The sequence below is a fragment of the Polypterus senegalus genome, chromosome 10 (assembly GCF_016835505.1).
Source record: "Polypterus senegalus isolate Bchr_013 chromosome 10, ASM1683550v1, whole genome shotgun sequence".
Lineage (NCBI taxonomy): Eukaryota > Metazoa > Chordata > Cladistia > Polypteriformes > Polypteridae > Polypterus > Polypterus senegalus.
In genome coordinates, this window is record NC_053163.1 from 118,185,013 (window position 1) to 118,211,509 (window position 26,497).

General features: G+C 38.3%; 1 protein-coding gene across 1 annotated transcript in view; it reads right to left on the reverse strand.

Annotated features, from left to right (window-relative positions):
• The window catches only part of LOC120537482 (golgin subfamily A member 6-like protein 6), a 107,424-nt gene that overhangs the window by 71,823 nt on the left and 9,104 nt on the right, over window positions 1–26,497 (reverse strand). The window contains exons 3-4 of the mRNA XM_039766449.1: window positions 14,983–15,015; window positions 7,994–8,026 (exon numbers count right to left, since the gene is read on the reverse strand). Of these exons, the coding sequence (XP_039622383.1) occupies window positions 7,994–8,026; window positions 14,983–15,015 (66 nt within the window). The remainder of the gene's footprint in view (window positions 1–7,993; window positions 8,027–14,982; window positions 15,016–26,497) is intronic.

The window sequence follows — 26,497 nt, forward strand, 5'->3', positions numbered from 1 at the left end:
GAAGATTACTTGTCTAGGCTGGGGGGCTGTCGAGGAACAGGTTAAAGTCCATTGTGGCAATCCTTGTGTGATTCTGGGCTATAAAAGAAATAAACTGTTGTTGTAGTAAAGACAGCATGGAGTCAGAAAGGGAACTGTGGTTTATATATGGACAGGAGAACAGAGCTGAGGGTCAGAAAGCAAGAACCGCACTGTTTAACAGTTTCTGAGGTGCTCAAAGGGAAGGCTGAGTGCCGCAAATAGCGTGGATGGAGCAGAACTACAGCTTGTGTCATGCTGCCACATTTGCTCCTGCTTCACCCTAAAAAACACCTCACTTGCCCTCTGCCCCTCTAAATATGCAAACTCCCCAAAAGGACACACCTTTTTCTCTTCAGCCATTCACTATAAGGTGATACGTATCCCTTAATATAAATCCTAGATTGACTGCTGTCTCCTAGTAATTAAGCAGGGTGCTATCTGCCCTCATTCCTTGTTCCTGAATTCATTTTTGAGTGGACAAACAGCTTCCCCTGCTAGTGACTAGAGGTTCTGTGCTGTCACCAATCTGCCAGGAGATCTTGTGGGCACTTGCCAGCAGTCCATGATCGAGGTCTCTCTCTATGTCTTTAAATGAAGAGTCAGGCATCACTCACACCGGCTTGGTCACATGACCGCTGCTGTACTGGGAGAAGGATGCGTATTCTGCTGGGCCGCAGTTCCGAGTGTCTCCTACTCTGAAGCTCTTTCCTGTTGCCTGTGGGGCACAGCATCACATAGCAGCTCCTGCCTTTTCACAGGGTTGTGTTTAGTTCTTCTGTCTCGGCGATTGAGTGCCTGTCTCTCTTCTGGTGCTCTCTAATGATTTCACTAGGATTTAGTAATATCATTATTATACATTGTAGAAGAACGAAATGGCACAGTTACCAAACAGTGTAACATATAAGAAAGTTTTCTTCATGACCCTTTTTTAATGATAAAGGCATATAATTCCTCCTTTTCCACCTCTTCATTGGCTCCTATGTAGATTTAGGGTTGTGTCATCTTAACATATAATCCTATCAACAGGTGTTGTATCCTTTACCTAACAAACATATCAATAGCAATGAGCTGGAGCCGACATTGCAAGTATTGCGTGTTGATCGTGTTCAGTATTTAATATATAACAGCTATTTCTGAAAATGTTTTTAGTATTTTCTCACCCATTTAAAGTTTTTCATTATGATGATTCTGAATACAATACTGGCTTGTCATTTGGATATGAGTTTGGCATTTTTATATTTTTATTTTGTTTACTGATGGTCACAGCCATTTGCTTACATGTTTTCATAGTAACGATCCAGATGTGCCTGGTGTGTGATGTCATCAGAGCTCTATTGTCACTTTGGTCTCATCTTTATCTTAACATTGTCGACAACTCCTTTCACTTTAGCAATTCTTCAATAGTATTTTGGTCTCACTGTTAATGAACTTGTTATGCACTGTTGATGCACATATGTTGGACTCTTGATTGTTTCTTGACTAAATCTCTTTTCTCTTTTTTTTAACATAAATATGAATACTTTAAAAATTGTGTGCCTTTGCTACTGGGCCCCCAAATTTTTGAATAATCTACCTTCTAGTTTAAGTGATGCCTTATTAATTCAACATTTAAATCTAGGCTGAAGACCCCATTATTTTAGAATAGCATACCCTTGTTAGAATTACCAGTTCTACTCTTGATATGTATCTGTTCATTATTTATCCAAAGTAAAATTGTAGCAATCATCATTACCTGCTCTTAGCACCCTTCCAACTTCTCCTTCTTGGTATAGTGCTGTGGCACTTAGTGACACTGTTATCAAGAGCAAACTTCTACTACTGACCTGGGAGCCAAATGTCAGTGTAGGATTTTTTAGTAACAATGGTTACAAGCATTGCATTAGACATGATCCTGTCACGATACATTGTAGGTTGCCCAGGAGGATATAAATAGAATAATACCATAGGTAAGCCAAACTTTGACTTTGCATCTTTGTAAAGCACCATGAAATCATCAGGGGTCTCATGTATAAACGATGCATATGTACAAAAATGCTGCTTAAGCCCATTTCCATGCTCAAATCGCGATGTATAAAACCTAACCTTGGCGTAAAGCTACGCACATTTTCACGCTAGCTCAAACCCTGGTGTACGCAAGTTCTCTGCTCAGTTTTGCAAACTGGCGGCACCCAGCGTCAAAGCAGTGCTACTGTTTCTGTGTGCTTTATCTTTCTTGTTTAGATCCACATCCCAGACCCCCGTGCCCCTGTGTTCGGATTCAGCGGGTTGGAAAATGGATGGATGGATGTTTATTAGTTTAAGGCATCTGATTGAAATTAACCTGTAACAATATAATGGTCCACAGAATGGTCAAACTATTCCAAATACCATAACTGTTTTAGCGTCGTTACTCTCACTGCACCTTCTTCTTCTTCTTTCAGCTCCTTCCATTAGGAGTTGCCACAGCGGATCATCTTTTTCCATATTACTCTCACTGCACCACTCGGAGTATTTATATCACTGTATCTGAGTGTGAATCACAGATCTACAGCAGCTGATTGGAAAGAGAATTATTGGTATACACCATCAAGCACACGCTGCCTCAGCCATGCTACCTATTTGAATTGCTCCCATATGGCAAACGCTTCAGAGACTTTCCTGTACGGACCTCGCGGTTCAGAAACAGTTTCATCCCAAGAACTATAAATGCACTCAATCATTGCTCCTTGTAGAACTGTTTGTACTTATAAGTACAATTACCTCACTGTAAACTTGCACTACAGTTATAATATTGCACAACCTGAGCCACTTTAAAAAGCGCATATTTACATATGATGACGATATCATTTTTAAGATAAATGCAGCAAAATATGTTTATTACATTATACAGATAAAATGTTAACATCATTTAAATAATCTATATTGTTACTATTTAAACATGTGAGGAAACAGTGCCAGCGCTAGCGAGCCACTGGCGCTCCGTTCACGGATTGTTCCTGCCTCGCGCTGTATTCTTGCTGAGGCAGGCGCGACACTGGAAGGATAGATGGATAGAATAATTAAACACGTACTATGAAGAAATTTCAATGTTCTTTAAAAGTTTTGAAGAATCGCCGTTCTAAGCTTACAGACGGCTTAAAGTCTATTACAGAGCTGATTGTATGGCGATTGGGTATTTGGAGAAAGAAAAGGAAGAACAGGAATTGGAGGTTAGAGCATTTGAAAGAGACAGGACTGCTACAATAAAGTATTTCATCGAAAGTAGCACACGGTGCAGCAAACATCTTGCGGGAGGCAAGAAAAATCTCTGGACAGGGCGCCAACTCGTCACTATCACTGCTCCAGCATATTCCCATGTTTAATGACATGCTTTAACTCCTATCATCATGAAAATGATATCACATATACATCTCAGTATTTTAATTATTCAGAGAGCTGCAATATCATGAATGTAATGGATTCTGTGTCCTGTCAGAGGAAGAGAAAGCCCGTTTAAGAATCACGTGGTGATCACACACATAGAGCACATAGAAGAAGACATACAAAACAAAGCATTTAACGTGCTACTTTAGCTACAATAGTATTTGAGAGACTAGTAAATTAAACAATTTAAAGATGAAGTTTATGATGTTCTACTTTAATGACAAAATAAACTATGTGATTAAAGTGGAAATTTCAAGATTAAAGTTGATATTTCGAGCTTTTTTCTCACTGTGTCCCTATTTTTTTTTTCTTTTCTCTGTACGCTAATAAGCTATCATGACACTCAGATGGTGGGCTACGACTCGCCTTTTCGCACTTTGATATCTGACAACTTCTTTTTTATTTTGGGCACTGTGTGACTTTGTGAGTTTGAGCTTTCAAGTTTCTCAGACACTCTATATCACTCAATCAACTTCCTTTTGTTGTTTCTACCACTGTTTAAACCAACAAATAGTACGTTTTTCCTTGCCTCCACTTGGTATTCGCTGAAATTCTATTTTCCCCAGTGCTTTTGCCATTTCCTTTTCACAAAATGCTGAGCTTAAGGGTTATTTATATTGATTCTGGAAGGAGACGGGGTGGGACAGCAGGTGCGTGCACACGCATTACTTATCATGCTAACCAGGATTTATGGAGCGGAACAACGTGGAAGTTGGTGAACACACAGATTTATGCATCTGGATTTTTTTGTGTGTACGCACATTTCTGCTTTTGCCCTTGTGCCATGTTTTAGTGTGAATTCTATGCATGGCATTATGCATGAGGCCCCAGATCTTTGTTTTTTTCAGGGATTATCTAGAATTGGTCATATCACCTGTTAATTACTTTTTCTGTTTTAGAAACATCTGACACCCATTTACAATAACTATGCTTTCTAATTTTCCATTTTTGGAACAGTTAACAGAAAGATCTTCACATTTACTAGTTTATTAGTGTATATATAAATAGAAAAATGAGCATAAATGTGTGTAAGTGTTGCTTTTTATTTATTGTAGTGCAGAGGTACTTGTGATGTGAATTAGAGACTTAAACATGATGCAAAAGTGGGGCTAGGCTTCCGAAAGGCTTTACGGGCCAATACAGGCCGCCTTTTCCTGCCTGGAAAAGACTTCATCTCAGTGGGGCTTAATCCCAGTTCTATTGACCTGCCTCAGACATTACAGCCCCAAAAGAGATTATAGTCTCATAAACAATCTAAGCATCCCAAAAATATATCAAAAAGTCCAGGTAAAATGGTAACCAGAAACATCAGCTTGTGTACAGAACAGCACAGAATAATCTTTATGTATCAAGTATTTATCAATAGAATAAAAAATATATAAGCATAATGCCTCAAAGATGGAAAATAGGAAAAAGGTAAAACCTAAAAAGATAATTCCGAGCAAACAAAGTTCCAATGCACAGTGATGAATAAAAATCCTTCTGGCAAAAAGCAAGAGATCAAAAAATAACCAGAAACCCAACACAGAAACAGAAATACCCACAATCTCCAACCAAAAATGAATGCTCAACTACTGAATCCTGCCTCTTGCTCTGAAGATGAAATATTAAAAGTCAAAATAACAGAATACAATAAAACTGTCCGACTTGAGAGAAGCTGTTATTTCTCCAAGATTAATAATAACAATGCTAGTAATCCCAGAGTCTTATTTTCTGCAATTGATCGCCTACTAAACCCAGGTAGCTCAAAGGAATGTCTCCAAAGTTCTTCCAGTAAAACCTGTGAGGCTATCGCTGTATTTTTCAATCAAAAAATTAATGATATTAGAAATAACATAGTATATCTCCCAAACACTAAGGATCCTCCTAAACCCCAGCATTCTGTTATAAACAAATTAAACTCTTTCACTAGGATAGATTTACCTGATTTACAAAAAATAATGTCTCAATTAAAATCCTCCACCTGCGTCCTTGATCCAATACCAACAAGGTTTTTCAAAGAAGTATCAGGCGTGCTAATTGATAATGTTCTTGACATATTTAATTCGTCATTAGATACGGGGGTCTTCCCAGACTGTCTTAAGACTGCTGTAGTTAAACCCCTTCTTAAGAAACATAATCTTGACCCCTCGGATCTTGAAAATTTTAGACCCATCTCTAACCTGCCATTCTTAAGTAAAGTTCTGGAGAAGGCAGTCATTATGCAGTTAAATGACCACCTCAATAAACATGCTATTCTTGATAAATTTCAGTCGGGTTTTTGAACAAATCACAGCACAGAAACTGCACTCGTTAAAGTAGTAAATGACTTGCGGGTAAATGCAGACAGAGGCCATTTATCTGTTCTCATCCTCTTAGATCTGAGTGCTGCATTTGACACCATTGATCACAACATTCTTAGAAATCGCCTTAGTCAATGGGTGGGCCTCTCTGACAGTGTCTTAAATTGGTTTGAATCCTACCTGGCAGGGAGAAAATTTTTTGTTAGTTGTGATAATTACAACTCGAAGACACATGATATCCGATATGGTGTTCCACAAGGCTCTATCCTGGGTCCGCTGTTATTCTCAATCTACATGCTTCCGTTAGGTCAGATTATCTCAGGGCACAACGTGAGTTACCACAGCTATGCTGATGACACTCAGCTGTATTTATCAATAGCACCTGATGACCCCGATTCTCTTGATTCACTAACACAATGTCTGACTTGTATCTCAGAATGGATGAATAGTAACTTTCTCAAGTTAAATAAAGAGAAAACTGAAATTTTAGTAATTAGCAATAATGGATACAATGAGGCTATTAGAAATAAACTGGATACATTAGGATTAAAAATCAAGATGGAGGTAAAAAGCTTAGGGGTAATTGTTGACTGTAATCTGAATTTTAAATCGCATATTAATCAGATCATTAGGACAGCATTTTTTCACTTAAGAAACATGAGTAAAGTTAGACCTCTTATATCACTGAAAGATGCTGAGAAATTAATTCACGCGTTTGTTTTCAGTCGACTAGATTACTGTAACGCGCTCCTCTCAGGACTACCCAAAAAAGACATAAATCGTTTGCAACGAGTGCAGAATGCAGCTGCTAGAATCCTAACTAGGAAAAGAAAATCCGAACACATTTCTCCAGTTTTGATGTCACTACACTGGTTACCTGTGTCATTCAGAATTGACTTTAAAATTCTGCTTATGGTTTATAAAGCCTTAAATAATCTCGCCCCATCTTATATATCGGAATGTCTGACACCTTGTATTCCAAATCGTAACCTCAGATCTTCAAATGAGTGTCTCCTTAGAATTCCAAGAACAAAGCTTAAAAGAAGTGGTGAGGCGGCCTTCTGCTGTTATGCACCTAAAATCTGGAGTAGCCTGCCAATAGGAATTCGCCAGGCTGATACAATAGAGCACTTTAAAACACTGCTGAAAACATATTACTTTAACATGGCCTTTCTATAACTTCAATTTAACTTAATCCTGATACTCTGTATGTTCAATTCATCATAATAACTATTCATGGTGGCCCTAAAATCCGTACTGACCCCTACTCTCTCTTCTATTTCTTTTTCCGGTTTCTTTGTGGTGGTGGCCTGTGCCACCTCCACCTACTCAAAGCTTCATGATGCTCCAACAATGATGGATGGATTAAAAGGCAGAACTCTACGTGACCATCATCATCAAGTCCTTCCGTGAGAACCCTAAATCCAAAGAGACTGTTTCATTTATGTTAGGTAGAATGCCCAGAGGGGACTGGGCGGTCTCATGGTCTAGAATACCTACAGATTTTATTTTTTCTCCAGCCGTCTGGAGTTTTTTTTGTTTTTTGTGTCCCCCCTGGCCATTGAACCTTACTCTTATTCGATGTGAGTTAATGTTGATTTATTTTGTTATCTTATTGTGTCTTTTATTTTTCTATTCTTTATTATGTAAAGCACTTTGAGCTACTGTTTGTATGAAAATGTGCTATATAAATAAATGTTGTTGTTGTTGTTGCCTCAGCAGCAGTGACATCATTGTGGCCCCACCTCTTAAGGCTCCACCCACAAAGAACAAGACATGGAGGCATTTTAAGAGGCAGTACATACTGTAACTACAGGCCTACTAGGAAATACATAAAAATAAATCAAACACATATTGAAAAACAAACAGGAGAATACAGCTGAATAAGAGAAATTAAACAAAAGTACGTGTAGTTACTGTTGAAAACAGTATCTCGTTGTAGGCTAATAAACAGTTTAAGAGCTAGTGCCAAGAAATGCTTCAGTGTAAACATCTAGATTTAGAAATATTAATACAACACAGTTAATATGTATAAATTCTTTTATATTTTGTCTTTTATCTTTATTCTTGTGCAAAAAAGCTCTATTTATGTATGCATAAACATGTAAAGCTGTAAGATTGCATGATTAAGTAGCTATCTGTCCGAAGACCAAATAATTTCCTACAGAAGTGAATGATAGTGTGAAAAAATAAACAAAATTCAAATATAATGGAACTTGAAAGTGTCTGACTCTTCTCTTTAATTAATGAACTTACTAAATAGTGTATACAGCAAGACACAAACTCACCGAAACTATGATAATTGTTTGCAGCAGCCATGCCTATAAACAACAAAAAAGGATTTGAGGTTAAATAAAATTCACCTCTGCCTGGCATTTTCATGAGAATACCACACCTTGTACTGGTGGTTCAGATGTGCAAATCCAGTTCTCAGATGATAATATCTGATTGTTTAGTTACTGGATAGTACATACTGTACAATAAATGCAACCATTGTTATGACTTCTGAAAATATTTATAATTGTCAGTATTTGTGTACAGAAAATGAAAAACTTGTTTCACAACAAATATTGAGTGATTTACATATCAGATGATTTATTTTATTTTTAGTTGTGCGTCTCAGTGAACCTTTCAGTTAAATATGATGCTACATTAAACAATGAAGCACATGACACAGGGAATGAACACAGTGATCATAAAGAACATGGGAAACAAGTAGAAAGTGGAATGGAAGCACAAATATAACATAAATCAAATAAATAAATAAAATTAAATTACATAAGGCCAAAACACTGAATCATAAAAAATAGGATTTTAGCCTCGTCCTGCACTTTTTGATGCTTTTCTTTTTCTTGCTAGTGGCCTGACTTTATTGTACTTTATGTTCTCTAATTATTCCGACTCCCTCACCTTTGTCTTTGTCAATTATGACTCCCAAGTGTGACATGAATTAATTCAACCTCAAAGTCCAGTGTAAGAGCCCTGCAGGTCAGTATGGCATCAATTTGCGTTTGCCTTCTTCAGATTCTTTCTGGGCTTTGTTTTTTGTTCTGTTCTGCAGTTGTTTCACCATTTTGGCTTTTTGAATTTTCTGCCTCTTAAATTTGTTTTGGTATATAGAATTGCTGAGTTTTGGATGGAGGATATTTGTCTAGAAATTAAATCAGTTTGCCATTTTTGTTAGTACATTAAAGGATTTTTGTTTTGAACTTCTCTTTAAATGTTTGTGTTCTTGTTGTTTAGCTGTGGGCGGCTTTTTATTTTTTTTCTAGTTAACTATTCTGAAAAGTATTTGATTTAAGTGTTTCTTTTTAATATGCTATTGTTCATTGCATTACAGGTTTGAAATGAGTATTTTCTTTATTTCTGTCTTTGTTAAGTACAGTATTGAAATGAGTAGCATGTTCAGCAAAGGTTTTTGGCAGTTTTAGACTTCTTCTTTAGAAATGAATTATAACTTTTTTATTTTTCATATTCCTTTTTCTGGTGACTAATGTTCTGTTCTCTTGATGCCCGTAATGTCGTGATGTTATAGGACGGCTGTAGGAAGACGTAGTGGACATGACTGTACAAGTCACATCCTGGCATCTGTTTTCTGCCTTTATACAATCAGCCATAAAAGCACATTAATAGTGTAGTCACATCTTCTGATCTCCTTCAGAAAGCAGGACTTCGTCATTTAGATTCTCCATTTTGTCACTGGAGTTTTGTGTTGTTGCTACTGGTTGTCTAACTTTTTCTACTTCTTAGTATATTATTTTTAGGTCCTTATTTACGGTTGCTTTTTTCAGTATTATAATGTGCCCATTAGGGTGTTTTAATTTGACAGGTGCTTACTTCTGGTGACATACAGTAAGTTCAGGGAATGAAGGAAACCCTTCAGACTATTTGTTGTATTGTCTATTATGAAAATATTTACTTCCTATATTGCCACATATTCTTACACTCCTGGATCTTTCAGGCATTGCTCTTTCAGTGCCCCTGAGTAAATGGTTGTGTTCAGGCACTGTAGCTGCTGAACGTCTTCTTGCCTCCAGGTGGAAGTCCCCTAACCTAATCTCACTGAAGAACTAGCTGTTATCTTTTCACAATCTGATCCTTCTGGAGTTGTCTGCATCACAGATTACAGGGCATTCTGCGAGTATTCATAACTGGGAATCAGCCGCCTCCACAGTTAAATCTTTAATTTAATTATCTACCCTCATTCCTCATTCCTGAATTCATTTTTGAGTGGACAAACAGCTTTCCCTGCTACTGACTAGAGGTTCTGTGCTGTCACCAATCTGCCAGGAGATCTTGTGGGCACTTGCCAGCAGTCCATGATCGAGGTCTCTCTCTATGTCTTTAAATGAAGAGTCAGGCATCACTCACACCGGCTTGGTCACATGACCGCTGCTGTACTGGGAGAAGGATGCGTATTCTGCTGGGCCGCAGTTCCGAGTGTCTCCTACTCTGATGCTCTTTCCTGTTGCCTGTGGGGCACAGCATCACATAGCAGCTCCTGCCTTTTCACAGGGTTGTGTTTAGTTCTTCTGTCTCGGCGATTGAGTGCCTGTCTCTCTTCTGGTGCTCTCTAATGAGGTTCTATTGATGCTCTATTCCATCATTGCTATCACAACCTCTCCACAAAATATTATCACCCTCTAGCAAACATTTTCTATCCTTGTTTGGTTAAGTAGTGATATTTTCAAATTATTGAAGGACAGACTCACTCTCACAATCACGCATCACTCTAGTTGTGATCGTAGATTATTCTTTCTTTATTTTTGAAAGTTGATTTACACTGGTATTATGGTTTTTGAGGTCACTGACATCAGTTCTGATGTTTGTTTTCATTTTCTTACTGTCAAAATATTTTTGTGTCATTATTGATGTCATTTTGAATTTAAACATGCCACCATTTTGTGCTGTGGTAGCATATTCATTGTCACAGAAACAACCCAGAATGTGCATAGTGACATTACCAGGTGCAACTGTATGTAGGTAAGCCAGCAAAGCTTCCCAGTATCTGATACTGGTTTACACTTTACTGTACAGAGTTTGCATTTAAAGAATTTCAAGCTTCTTAAAGGTTTTCTAAGTTAAATGAAAATAGGTAAAGTATCATTCTTAAGTAATTATCTCTTTTCTTAATAAATTACCCTTAATCTTGAGAAGAATACATAACTCTAAAAAGACTTTATGTGTACAGTAGAAGTTCCTCTCAAAACAAAAATATATAGAATAATAAACAGTTTCACTAGGATTTAGTAATATTATTATTATACGTTGCAGAAGAACAAAATGATGACACATTTACCGACCTAAGAGCATTGTAACGTATAAGTAAGTTTTCTTCTTCATGACCCTTTTTTAATGATAAAGGCATATAATTCCTCCTTTTCCACCTCTTCATTGGCTCCTATGTAGATTTAGGGTCGTGTCATCTTAACATATAATCCTATCAACAGATGTTGTATCCTTTACCTAACAAACATATCAATAGCAATGAGCTGGAGCCGACATTGCAAGTATTGCGTGTTGATCGTGTTCAGTATTTAATATATAACAGCTATTTCTGAAAATGTTTTTAGTATTTTCTCACCCATTTAAAGTTTTTCATTATGATGATACTGAATATAATGCTGGCTTGTCATTTGGATATGAGTTTGGCATTTTTATATTTTTATTTTGTTTACTGATGGTCACAGCCATTTGCTTATATGTTTCCATAGTAACGATCCAGATGTGCCTGGTGTGTGATGTCATCAGAGCTCTATTGTCACTTTGGTCTCATCTTTATCTTAACATTGTCGACAACTCCTTTCACTTTAGCAATTCTTTAATAGTATTTTGGTCTCCCTGTTAATGAACTTGTTATGCACTGTTGATGCACATATGTTGGACTCTTGATAGTTTCTTGACTAAATCTCTTTTCTCTTAATCCTTATTGTCTTTCTTTGCTATCTTTTCATTCTTAGCACAACACATAAAATACAAGTTTTTTTACATAAATATGATTACTTTAAAAATTGTGTGCCTTTGTTACTGGGCCCCCAAATTTTTGAATAATCTGCCTTCTAGTTTAAGTGATGCCTTATTAATTCAACATTTAAATCTAGGCTGAAGACCCCATTACTTTAGAATAGCATACCCTTGTTAGAATTACCAGTTCTACTCTTGATATGTATCTGTTCATTATTTATCCAAAGTAAAATTGTAGCAATCATCATTACCTGCTCTTACCACCCTTCCATCTGCTCCTTCTTGGTATAGTGCTGTGGCACTTAGTGACACTGTTATCAAAAAGCAAACTTCTACTACTGACCTGGGAGCAAAATGTCAGTGTAGGAATTTTTAGTAACAATGGTTACAAGCACTGCATTAGACATGATCCTGTCACGATACATTGTAGGTTGCCCAGGAGGATATAAACAGAATAATACCATAGGTAAGCCAAACTTTGACTTTGCATCTTTGTAAAGCACCATGAAATCATCAGATTGTTGTTTTATCAGGCATTTTCCAGAATTAGTCATATCTTTTGTTAATTACTTTTTCTGTTTTAGAAAAGTCTGACACCTATTTACCAATAACTATGGTTTCTAATTTTGCTTTTTTGGAAAAGTAAACAGAAAGATCTTCACATTAACTAGTTTATTAGTGTATATTTAAATAGAAAAATGAGAACAAATGTGTGTAAGTGTTGCTTTTTATTTACTGTAGTGCAGAGGTACTTGTGATGTGAATTAGAGACTTAAACATGATGCAAAAGGGGTGCTAGGCTTCAGGCTAATACAGGTCACCTTTGCCTGCCTGGAAAAACTTCATCTCAGTGGGGCTTAATCCCAGCTCTATTGACCTGCCTCAGACATTACAGCCCCAAAAGAGATTATAGTCTCATAAACAAACTAAGCATCCCAAAAATATATTAAAGAGTCCAGGTAGAATGGTAACCAGAAACCTCGGCTTATGTACAGAACAGCACAGAAGAATCTTTATGTATCGAGTATTTATCAATAGAATAAAAAATATATAAGCATAATGCCTCAAAGAGTGAAAATAGGAAAAAGATAATTCCGAGCAAACAAAGTTCCAATGCACAGTGATGAATAAAAACCCTTCTGGCAAAAAGCAAGAGATCAAAAAATAACCAGAAACCCAACACAGAAACAGAAATACCCACAATCTCCAACCAAAAATGAATGCTCGACTACTGAATCCTGCCTCTTGCTCTGAAGATAAAGTCAAGAGAAGGAGGCCTCAGCAGCAGTGACATCATTGTGGCCCCGCCTCTTAAGGCTCCACCCACAAAGAACAAGACATGGAGGCATTTTAAGAGGCAGTACATACTGTAACTACAGGCCTACTAGGAAATACATAAAAATAAAGCAAACATATATTTAAAAACAAACAAACAGGAGAATATGGCTGAATAAGAGAAATTAAACAAAAGTAAGTGTTGTTACTGTTTTAAAACAGTATTTCGTTGTAGGCTAATAAACAGTTTAAGACCTAGTGCCAAGAAATGCTTCAGTGTAAACATCTAGATTTATAAATATTAATACAACACAGTTAATATGTATAAATTCTTTTATATTTTTGGCTTTTATCTTTTTTCTTGAGCAAACAAGCTTTATTTATCTATGCATAAACATTGTGGCGAGTGGCTGGGGGTGGCTTTGGGGACCACGGGAATGGAGCTTGGAAGCTCAACCCTTTCGGGGCTCGTGGTCACCGCCAGGGGCGCCCCAATGCCTGAGGAGCCCTGGTCCTCTGCACTTTCGCCACACCCGGAAGTGCTGGGGTGAAGAAGACCAGGGATACCCTGAGTGCTTCCGGGTGTACAGTCGGTACTTCCGCCACACTGGGGAGTGCCAGCGGAAGATTATCGGGTGACACCTGGAGCTCGTCCGGGTGATTATTAAAGGGGCCGCCTCCCTCTGTTCAGTGGCTTGAGTTGGGAGGGGAGAAGGTCAGAGCTCAGGAGGAGAGGAAAGGAGGTGACCTGAAGAGATAAAGGCATTTTGTTGAGGCCTGGACTTTGGGGGAGTTTTGGGGTTGTGTGTGGCAGTTTGTATATAGTAGGATGTACAGTAATCCCTCCTCGATCGCGGGGGTTGCGTTCCAGAACCCCCCGCGATAGACGAAAATCCGCGAAGTAGAAACCATATGTTTGTGTAGTTATTTTTATATATTTTAAGCCCTTATAAACTCTCCCACACTGTTAACATTATTAGAGCCCTCTAGACATGAAATAACACCCTTTAGTCAAAAGTTTAAACTGTGCTCCATGACAAGACAGAGATGACAGTTCTTTCTCACAATTAAAAGAATGCAAATAGATCTTCTTCTCTTCAGGAGCAGAGAATTTCAGAGGGAGAGAGAGAGCTCACTCGCAAAGAAAAGCAAACAATCAAAAAAATCAATACTTGTGCTTTTAAGTTTGCCGCAGCATTTTTAGAGGAGCGTCAGTATCTTCTAAGCAAACAGCCGCTGTGCAAACATCCCCTCTGCTCACATCTCCTCCGTCAGGCGCAGAGAACGTCAGAGAGAGAGCGAGATTAAAGCAACAATCAAAAAATCAATATGTGTGCTTTTGTGCTTTTAAATATGCCGAGCACCGCAATAAAGCGGCATTTTTTTAGAGGAGCGTCAGTATCTTTTAAGCAAACAGCACCTCTGCTCACAGCCCCTCCGTCAGGCGCAGAGAATGTCAGAGAGGGAGAGAGAGGGGCAGAGACAAGCAAACAATCAAGCTCCGCGCGGGATGCATATCTTATAGCATTGAGGAGTTTTAGTTAATATGTAATACATGCTCTGATTGGGTAGCTTCTAAGCCATCCGCCAATAGCGTCCCTTGTATGAAATCAACAGGGTTAACAAACTGAGGAAGCGTGTAGCATAAATTAAAAGACCCATTGTCTGCAGAAATCCGCGAACCAGCGAAAAATCTGTGATATATATTTAGATGTGCTTACATTTAAAATCCGCGATAGAGTGAAACCGCGAAAGTCAAAGCGCGATATAGCGAGGGATTACTGTATAATAAATGTGTGTTGGGTGAACTAACGATGTCTGCCTGTCTGTGTCTGGGCCAGCTACCACAACATGTAAAGCTGTAAGATTGCATGATTAAGTAGCTATCTGTCCAAAGACCAAATAATTTCCTACAGAAATGAATGATAGTGTGAAAAAATTAACAAAATTCAAATTTAAATGAAACTTGAAGGTGTCTTACTCTTCTCTTTAATTAATGAACTTACTAAATAGTGTATACAGTAAGACACAAACTCACCGAAACTATGATAATTGCTTGCAGAAGCTGCACCTATAAACAACAAAAAAGGATTTGAGGTTAAATAAAATTCACCTCTGCCTGGCATTTTCATGAGAATACCACACCTTGTACTGGTGGTTCAGATGTGCAAATCCAGTTCTCAGATGATAATATCTGATTGTTTAGTTACTGGATAGTACATACTGTACAATATATGCAAACATTGTTATGACTTCTGAAAATATTTATAATTGTCAGTATTTGTGTACAGAAAATGAAAAACTTGTTTCACAACAAATATTGAGTGATTTACATATCAGATAATTTATTTTATTTTTAGTTGTTTGTCTAAGTGAACCTTTCAGTTAAATATGATGCCACATTAAACAATGAAGCACATGACACAGGGAATGAACACAGTGATCATAAAGAACATGGGAAACAAGTAGAAAGTGGAATGGAAGCACAAATATAACATAAATCAAATAAATAAATTAAATTAAATTACATAAGGCCAAAACACTGAATCATAAAAAATAGGATTTTAGCCTCGTCCTGCACTTTTTGATGCTTTTCTTTTTCTTGCTAGTGGCCTGACTTTATTGTACTTTATGTTCTCTAATTATTCCGACTCCCTCACCTTTGTCTTTGTCAATTACGACTCCCAAGTGTGACATGAATTAATTCAACCTCAAAGTCCAGTGTAAGAGCCCTGCAGGTCAGTATGGCATCAATTTGCGTTTGCCTTCTTCAGATTCTTTCTGGGCTTTGTTTTTTGTTCTGTTCTGCAGTTGTTTCACCATTTTGGCTTTTTGAATTTTCTGCCTCTTAAATTTGTTTTGGTATATAGAATTGCTGAGTTTTGGATGGAGGATATTTGTCTAGAAATTAAATCAGTTTGCCATTTTTGTTTTGAACTTCTCTTTAAATGTTTGTGTTCTTGTTGTTTAGCTGTGGGCGGCTTTTTATTTTTTTTCTAGTTAACTATTCTGAAAAGTATTTGATTTAAGTGTTTCTTTTTAATAAGCTATTGTTCATTGCATTACAGGTTTGAAATGAGTATTTTCTTTATTTCTGTCTTTGTTAAGTACAGTATTGAAATGAGTAGCATGTTCAGCAAAGGTTTTTGGCAGTTTTAGACTTCTTCTTTAGAAATGAATTATAACTTTTTTATTTTTCATATTCCTTTTTCTGGTGACTAATGTTCTGTTCTCTTGATGCCCGTAATGTCGTGATGTTATAGGACGGCTGTAGGAAGACGTAGTGGACATGACTGTACAAGTCACATCCTGGCATCTGTTTTCTGCCTTTATACAATCAGCCATAAAAGCACATTAATAGTGTAGTCACATCTTCTGATCTCCTTCAGAAAGCAGGACTTCGTCATTTAGATTCTCCATTTTGTCACTGGAGTTTTGTGTTGTTGCTACTGGTTGTCCCCTCAGTTACAGTTGTGCTTGAAAGTTTGTGAACCCTTTAGAATTTTATATATTTCTGCATAAATATGACCTAAAACATCATCAGATTTTCACTAAAGTCCTACAAGTAGATAAAGAGAAACCAGTTAAACAAATGAGGCAAAAATATTATACTTGGTCATTTATTTATTGAGGAAAATGATCGAATATTACAAGCACAACTGTAAGACCCCTTTGTAGTAGTCTTTTTAAATTAATTTTTGGACTAACGTCATGGTGCAGTCTCCTGAGTTGGTATGTTTTTCTAGTTCAAACCTTTTTTGCATGCCCCTAAACTTTGTTTTTGGGTCCATCTTCAGGTCACCCTCTGGTTAAAATAGTGGCTATTTTAATGGTAGCCAAACAGAAACTTAGTCCATGATAAAGAGTGATGGAGAAAATGTTTGAAAAATTACAATTAATATGGATTTAATAAAAGCATGTGCACATCCAATTAAAGGAGAATAATTTAGCACTATAGACTGTTTTTGATAAAATCATAGAACTAGCCTGACAGAATAAGAATTTATGGAGCAAATATGAATAATTACTTTCTAAAAATAGATGTCGAACAAGAAATAATTTAGTCCAGGGTCACAAAGGAAGGATACTGAGGGGCTGTTTTTATTGTGTTGACCCCAATCATAGGCACAGTGCATGTCTTAAATTACAAGCCAGACTATTGGTTCAGTGTGCCACTGGCTTGATGATTCCTATACAAGTTAGTAACCATTGTTTGATTCAGGAGCAGCGGAAATGTTTATGGTTTCCTGCAAATATCATTGTCTCTCTACACATCAGCCACCAGTAATGTTGTGGGAGTCTGCTAACATATTACCTCAGTATGAAGAATTTACAGAAGTTTCTAGTAAACAGAGCTTATGACTGCACTATAGATTTGTTACCCAGGGCGCCATTATCCAAGGGGAACTATATACCTTATATCAACCCAATGTCTGTTAAAAGAAGGAATGTACTTCTGAAAACTTGAAAAAGGTTTCATTTGACTATTTAATAGTCCCATGACAGCTGGGTCATTTTTCAAAAGAAAGATTTATGTCTTTGCTCATGTATAGACTGCAGGAAATTAAGTAAAATCACAATAAAAAATCAAGTCACAGATTCAATTATCTTTACTGAGCTCACTTGCACAGTGTCTATAACTATATTTGCATAAAGAAAGGAGATGAATGGGAAACTGCATTCAACACAACAACAGGGCACTATGAGTAGAGGGTAATGACCAGGGGTTGGCTAAGTCCCCTGCAGTTTTTCAATTGTTAATGATATCATCAGGGATCCTGGGAATTGTTGTTATTATTTATATTGATGACATTCTGATATTTTCCAAACATTTGAACTATCATGTTAAACATGCGAGAGAGTTATTAGCAAGACTCATAGAAATGTGAATTACACAAGCCTTAAGTTGTTTTTTTAGAATATTAAAGGGCTTCGCCCCCTGCTTGCTTTGCTCGCAAACCCCCCTGGCCTGCGCTATGCACCAGCCATCTCTGCCGCTCACGTATGTGGATTTCACTTTCACCAAACAACAACTCTTTTCTCGCTGATACGTCTCTTCATTGAGAAGAAACACTACTTTTCCCTGATGGCAACATGAATTAGATGATCTACAAATCTCCGACTTAAAGTTTAAATCGGATCAATATATTTGATCTCTTTTCGTAGTTCTGTTATTTCACCGAGTAATAATTTCCATTTGTTTGTGCTATTGCAATCTTTACTATCTAAACCTGCTCTGCGCGTGTATCGCACCAACGTTTTTGAATTCTTTATGACATTCTACTTTGTCATCTACTCTTTGTCTTTTACTTCCTGTGCCGGGCGTAGTCAAATGTCTTGGTACAAAGTCTTGTCTCATGGGACATGAAAATAGCTCTCTAAAAAAGTCACGTCTCATCCCAGGATTTTTTTTATTATAATAGAAAAATAAGATCACAAGTTCTGTAATTAGCATGGATAAAACAAAGATGAAGTCACTTTCACCTGGAAAATACCAGAAAATGTAAAATAAGTCCAACATTGTATGGGGTGTGCAAATTATTACCATTGATTCATTAAAGATTTTAATAATATAATTTCCCCTGTTATACCTTTAACCAAAAAATCCCTCAGAATTTTTTTGGTCAGTAGAAGCTCAATATTCACGCTGAAACCCTGAAACATCTTTAGACCACTGCTCCTTCGTTAAGACATCATTATATTGATCTTAGATTTGAAGTTGAAGTTGAAACATCTAGCATTGTGGTAGGAACCATACTGTCACAACACTTTGTGGATTCAGACAAGATGCATTCCAGTGCCTTATCTTCAAAAACCTAAAACCTGCTCAGCAGAATTATGATGTGGGGAACAGAGAATTACTTGCAATCAAATTAGCACTGAAGAAGTAGCACCACACATTAGAGGGAGAAATTCCTAGCGGCAATGCTAATTAAGGAGTCTGAGGAGCTAGTTGAAAGGGTCATACAAGCACAATCATCGGCAGCTGGTTCAAGTGCCATCCTTTATGTTCCAACTGAAATGAGAAGTGATGTGTTGTATTGGGTCACTCGAGTATAACTCAGTATTGTTAAAAGACGCTCTTGGTGGGAAAAGATGTGTCAGAAGGTCACTAATTATGTTAAAACATATGAAACATGTAATAAAGCCAAATCCCCTCAGGGATTTCCAGCAAACTTACTCCATCCCAGTCCTTCAATCTAATCAACCATGGAAAGCCATGTCAGTGGATTTTGTAACTGATCTCCCACCTTCACAGAAGTGCAATACAATTTTAGTGATTATAGAAGACTTTTCAAAAAGTGCTCATTTTGTTGCACTGAATAAATCTTTGAATGCTAGAGAATTATATTTTTATTGTATTTTTTTTTTTGCTAAAGTTTTCAAACTCCATGGGCTTCTCAAAGCTAACATTTCTGACCAGAGGCAATCACTTTCTACAACACATTTCACAGATTCTCTGTAAAACTGGGATGTAAGCTTAACTTATTCTCAGGGTACCATCCTGAGATTAATAGCTAGGCTGACCAAGTCAATGAAGACTATAAAAATGTGTGTTAATTTGCATGGAATGGCCCGTACAATACTGCTACTGTTATGTTTCCTTTTGAATGCCAATACAGTTTTAAACCTTCTGTACAGGATATTCCATCGAGGTTATCTGCTGTGGCTTGTCTGACAGAGTATGTTACCAAGTTGTGGAAAACTTTGGAATGGGTTAGAGAAAACCTACAGAGGGCAGAGCTTTCTGACAGACAATTTGCAGACCAAAAATGTAATAAAACTCCAGAACATGGGGTAGGACAGAAGGTGTGGCAGGCTACAAGTGACATTCATTTGAGCGTTCCATCCTGTAAATTGGGTTCCAAGTACATTGAACCAAACTTTATCCTGAATTATGTTAGACTTGTTGAATATAAACTGGCATTGCCAGTATACTTCAAGATCCATCCCAAGTTTCATGTACGTAGGTTAAAACTAGTGTATTATAGTCAATATAGCAGAGAAATCCAACCTCCCCCACCAATTCAAATGGATGGTGACCAACAGCATGAAACTTACTCCATCCTGGGAAACTGGATATTTGTGTATTTTATAATCGTCCACAACTCATTTATTCTCACTTCTCAGAGTGATATAGTGAAATGTAAATTTCTTTTAGTTTAAACCTTTTTTGCAATAGCCATTTTTACTTCAATTTTGGGATGAAGTCACAGTTTAGTCCTTTATGTCTGCTCATCCGTCTAGTTTTTTTTTTTTTGATCACCCTCTATTCTAATTGTGGCAGTTTTAAAGGTAGCAGTTTAATTACAACTTCTGTTTTTCTGATCCTACTCTTTCTGAAATTGTGAGCAATTCATCTCTAGCATGACACAGTCTCTGTGTTGCTAATCACTTCCAGTAAAGGGTCAGGAGCATCCCAGCTTTTGTTCCAGGGACATTGAGCTAGAATACTTGGTGTCCTTGCAGCGCACAGAGCCAGTAATTGCCCTTGAAGAAAAAGTTCTCCAAGGCTCATCCATAACTGCTTACTCTGGTAGAAGGATGAAGCAGTTCCATTCATTCTCTTTTATGAGGTGTTGCATCTCCCTGACTTCGCTCTGATTTTTTAGACTGTGTGTGAGGAATACTTTTGTAACTTCTCTGTTCTCTGCAGTTTCCACCCGTCAGGCATCTCGCTCTCTCTTTCTCAGCGGTGTCTGTGCCTATGCCTGTTTCAGTACATACAATGTACACACACTGTCATAGATGTCTGGGGACCTTGCCCCACCGGGACACCTGGAGACAGGAAGGATCAGGAGAGGGACTATATCTTCCCTGGAACGCAAGAGGGCAACCTTCCTAGATTGTATGGGGGCCACAGAGCATGGAAGCTCAAGCTTATGGTAGGATGTGGCCACCTCCAGGGGGCGCCCGGATAGCTCCAGAACTGTGGTCCACAGCACTTCCCTCACAACCAGAGGTGCTGCCAGAAGAGGAGCTTGAGGTCTATGCAGCACTTCTGCCACATCCAGAAGTACTGCTGGTTTTTATTTGGGGAACACCTGGAGTACTTCCAGGTTCGCTATAAAAACGGCCACCTCACTCCATTCCAGGAGCCGGAGTCGGGAGGAGGTAGACGAAGTTTATATGTGAGAAGTGGAGGCGGCAGAAGGCAGAAGAGAGAGAGAGAAAAAGAACCATATTGTGGCTAGTTTGTGCACTGTGGGTTGTGCCAACAATAAAACATGTGTGTTTTGGAACATTTGGAGTCCAGGTTCAAGATTCACAACACATAAAGGTGTGTCACTCTCTAGCGCTCCCACTGTTTCCACATTACCAGCCCTGTAGTGCCCTTACCCCTGGCAGCCTCTTACAAGCTGGGCACCATTTCACAATGGAATCAAAAATTGATTCAAAGTTACAGCCTTTCTGTACAAATAATCACTACTGTATGTCAGCAGTAAGAAGACTACTGTATGTCAAAAGGAAAATGAAAAATAAGCCTCAGTTGCACAGTGTAGATGTAGAAAAGTCTGCTATGCACATGTGCTGGTAAGAAGTGATTTGCTATCTGATACGTTTGCTTCTTTCTAATATCTGGCTTTTCATATGTTTACTATTGTAATATTTGAACATTTAGAAGTTGTGCTAGTATATTGGACTGTCCCCTTTGTTGAGAGTCTAAGGAGGCAGTCATGTTGAATTCCTGTGTGACCACTGTGATTATTTCCTTACCTGACTGGGAGCAGTCTGAAGTCATTCATTTATATATTAATTGTCTGCTGCAAGGCTTGTTGTTAGTGCTGACCCTAATGTTGAATACTGAGTCTTTACTTGTTTCATAGTGTCAATGTTCAGTGATGCTACAGAGCAATACAGTTTGTTCAAATTCAGCTGTATAAGTGCAGCATGATGATTTCACTTATTTTAAAATCTTTGCCTTTCATTGTCTCGAATGAAAATTCAAAAAGTCAATGGGACAGAGTAGCACTGCTGCCTGACGTTTCTAGAGAAATGAGGTTGAATTCCAGTCCCAGCACTGTTTGAGTGGAGTGTACCTCTTCTGTGTTAGGTTAGTTGGCAGCTCTGAATTTGGCTTTGTGTGCAAGACAGTACCTTGTAGTGCCCTGGCGCCCAGTCCAGGTTGGCTCCTGCCCTGCATCAGGATGGGCTCCAGCTCTTTTGACCCTGAACTGGATGGATGGACTTATATTACTGTGGTATCAAATAATTACATGGCAATTGTATGATAAATACTCTTCAATTTTAGATTTTTCTGACTCCATGAATACAACTTATTCTTGTCCTGTATTATCACTGATCATTAGAACCATTCTGTTGCTAAGCAGAATAGATCTTGAAGTGAAATAACAGCCTTCAATCGAAAAAAATAAACAAATAACAAGTACAATTAAGCATTTTAAGGATAAAACCATTGCTCTTCACAAAGTTGCATGTGCTGTAAGAAAAAAACACCATAATAAAATGAATTGATCCACAGAATATGCCCAATAATTCTACACAAGGTTTGGATGTATGCCATCTAACTGAAAGCTAAAACAAACCTGAAGTTAACGATTTTCTTCTTTCTTCACAGAACAGAAGCCTCTTGGTCGCTGATCAGGTCTGCAGCAGCAAAGCTTCGTAAACCAGAATGAAAGGTGAACCTGTCACTGAGTAAGTTTAACAACCCGTGTAATAATTACATCATACGCACTGCTAGGTAACTCCCTCCAGGTGACGGAGGATGTTTTTTTATATTCTCACTTACATAAATCGCACTTCAGCTTTACTGTCTTTCCTTTTTATTAAACTGCTTCTCAAATTATAGATTCCTCATGACTGTAAGTAACCTTTTTTAATATTTTATTCACTGTGCAGATTTTGCATCACCACTTGTCTGTGTCTTTGTTTTTCCAAGCACTTCAGTTTTCTTCCCATATGCCAAAGCTCTGAAAAAGTTTAATTAGTGACTCTAAACTAGCTGCGTGTAGATGTGTGTCTTGCAGTGGACTGGCTTCCCATCCAGCGCTGGTTCCTGCTTTATGCCCTGTACAGCCAGGATAATGACGGCCCCATGCATCGCTAAACTGAATTTTAAAAGTTTCTGAATGGATGGTTAAAGGGAAGACATAAGGTGAACGTTATCAATTACTCTCAAGTCATTTCTTCAGCAAGGACAATGGGGCACACAAAAATATTGTTTTGTGCAAAGAACGTTTGATGCAAGGATCAAACTATCAAATGGTGTAGTGTAGCCATTTAAATTCTAGTTTGATAACATTTTAGAACCATACGCTCTGACTCCCCATTATCTTGAAATGATTAACTCTATGGATTAATTCTATGTTTATCTTCTCTTCCTGCTTGTCTAATTTAGAGCAAAAGAAGGGATTGTGGAGCTTATCATATCATCACTGAGTGAAAAGCAGAAACCAGCCCTATATGGGACACAATTAAACTGGGAAGTGAGTTTGGGAAGTGGATACTTGCATTGGCACTGTTAGGGTCCATAGATGGTAGGGCTATCTTGGCTGTGAAGCAGGACACAGACGCTGTGGAGCAGGCACCAGCTTAGGCACAATGCTCCCCCTGGGAAAGTGGCACAGGGCAACAGAACACTCCCTTCTGACAACATGATGAAAGACAAACATAGTACTCCCTCCTGGGAAGGGGGCAAAACATTTAGACAGTAGCAGAGTGGCAGCAACCTCCTGTCCAAACTAAAAAGCGGCCCATCTGGGGATGTAACAGCCTCACATGAATGGCAGCTTGGTGGACTCTGGCAAACAGGTGAAGGCAGGATCAGCAGGCTCAGCAACAAAATCAAATACTGAAGGTGCATGATCCTTCAGTACAGCAAGCTGGATGAGAGGGGGTGGTAAATTGCAGAGACATAAACTGGAGTTGGTGAATCAAATACATCAGCAGAAAATAAAATGGAGCATCTGGTTCAAACATAAGGTTAGCTGCACAAGCTGGAGTAGGTGGCTTAGCGGAGTTAGCAGTGGACAAGACAACAGGTGGTTCAGCATTGTAGACAGCATACCTTCGTATACAGCAGATGACTCAAATAAGACAGCAAAAAGTACTGAAGTAGATGGCTCAAAAGGTTCAGCAGTGAAAGCTGGATACTTGGGTGAAGATAGGACTTGGAGACTTGGATTTAAAGGACATTCCAACAGAACTAGTTTTCTGGTGAGCGTTAATGGCCCTAGAAGTGTATTGCTCCATGATTTATTGGGTCTTTACCTGAGCCAGCAGAACATTATCATCTAAGTCATAAAAAGTATCACTCTCCTCTAGGACTACCACCTTCGATCCATTACTCCTTGTAAGTGGTTGTAGGTACAGATGCAAACTATGGGGTAAAATGCCTTTATGCAGTGCAGTACTATATTTCAGAAAACGTTCAACAACCTTTTCTAATGGCTTCAGTACATAAGCTGGCTTGGCTAAGACAGAGCTATGTTTTACTTGACGTTTTTTTCTTTTTTTACGGTACTTCGTTCTGTTGTGTGTGCAGTACACAAAATAGCCAAAGTGATGTGAGGCCTCAAAAAATGAGCCACAGAGCAGGCCTGAATCTCATAAGCCTACCCAGAAAGGTACTTTCAAGAGCAGCCTGGGACTTATTCCTCAACCTGGCCTCAGCCTACTCCAGTGGCCTCATGTATAAATGATGTGTACACACACAAAAATGTTGTGCACACTCATTTCCACGCTCACTTTGAAAGGTATAAAATCTAAACTTGCCATAAAGGCACACACATTTTTATGAAAGTCTCAGAACTTGCGTACACACTTTTCTGCTCAGTTTTGCAAACTGGCGGCACCCAGCAGTGCCACTGTCTCTGTGTCGTTTCCCTTCTTTTTCATATTTGCATCCATGATGCAGACTTTATCAAATACACCAAAATTAATTGCATATCGTTTACAAATTGAATTCACCTAATTGTAATCATTCTATAACAATATAATGGTGCATGAAGTGGACAAACTATTCCAACTAACATAGCTGCTAGAAGACATCGCAAATGGAAGAATTAGAAGAGAGCACATATTTATAGATGATTACAACTGGCTTCTAAGTCGATTTCGATCTCCAGCAACTATCCTCTTGGACTAGCACCCGCATTCTAAAGGCAGAGTTTGTGGAATTGTGTTCTACGTCCTCCTTTACAAGTTCTGTCCACTCTCGGGTTTTTAATCACAGCAGCTTTTCAACGTGAACTTGCTGACCGATCAGGTATTTCACAATCATCACTGAGTCGCATCATATATAAGAGTTCCTTACACTGTGGTTGAACTGGGAAAACTCAAAGCGCAATTTGTAGCAATGTCCAGTTTTCCAATTGTAATCGGTGCGGTCAACTACACACAAATTGCTATTGGAACGACGCCAGACAAGCTTCATCACCCAAGGATGAATCACCAAAAGAACGAGTGGGCATTGCTATAGCAAGAGAAACTATAAAATGGCAACTCTGCAAGTTACCACAAAGAGCCATGTAAAGAGCAGAGAATCTATCCATTGTGGTGCTCTGTGCCGATGCTACACTATGAAGGCACCTTTAGAGAATGAATTTGCGTATGTAAACAGAAAGCATTTCCTCTCCATTAATGTGCTGCTTTATGGTTCCACTGAAAGTGTGTCACAATGTGCAAGCATGTATCGTGCTGAATAACGTTGCACACAATCGTGGCTTGCCCGTACCTGAAGAGATGAGATATGATGAACCTGACCCTGACCCACCAAATGCTCAGCTAAATCAGACAGCGTTACAACTTCGTTTGACGGTAATTAGCCGAATGTAAAAATATTTAATCAGGTGCAGCATTTATTTTTTAACCAATTCATTTAATTTGTGGTCAATATCAGATAGTTCAGTCCTTATATTTCTTAGTTCATTGGCCACATCTCTCACAGCATACACTATTGCATTTTGTGTGTGCAGCCAGCGTCTGAAGACGTACTCAGCACAGCAGCACCATCACTGCATGGATTCACTTTCTCGGTACGGGGCTCAGTCTGAAACAGAATAAACAGATGGTGGGCTGCAACTCGCCTTTCACGTCGGCTTTGATATTTGACCACTTTTTTTTATATTGGGCACTTGAACATTTGAGTGCCTTCACAACGCTGTATCACTCTATCAATTTCTTTTTGTTGCTTATACATATAGTACGTTTTTCCTTGGCTCCACTTCGCATTTGCTAAAATTCTTCTTTGTTCCACATGGTTCTGCCATTGTCTTTTAAGAAATCACCCAACAGAAGGGGCTATTTATATCAGTTTACGTATTCAAATATGTAAAATTCTGGGAGGAGTCGTGGTGGGGTTGTAGGCGCTTGCACGTGTGTTAGATTTCATGTTCATCTGGACTTATAAACGGGAAGTGTGTGGAACTTGGCAGTGCAAAGAAGTCATAAAAACCTGAGAAACAGAATAGGAGCACAATATTTACAACTAATAACCACCAGCTTTGCCAGAGCGCATTTAATGAATCGCAGAGGGACTGCAATTTCCTTGAGCATTTATACAGTAGGGCTGTGAGCTCAGCCTCTTG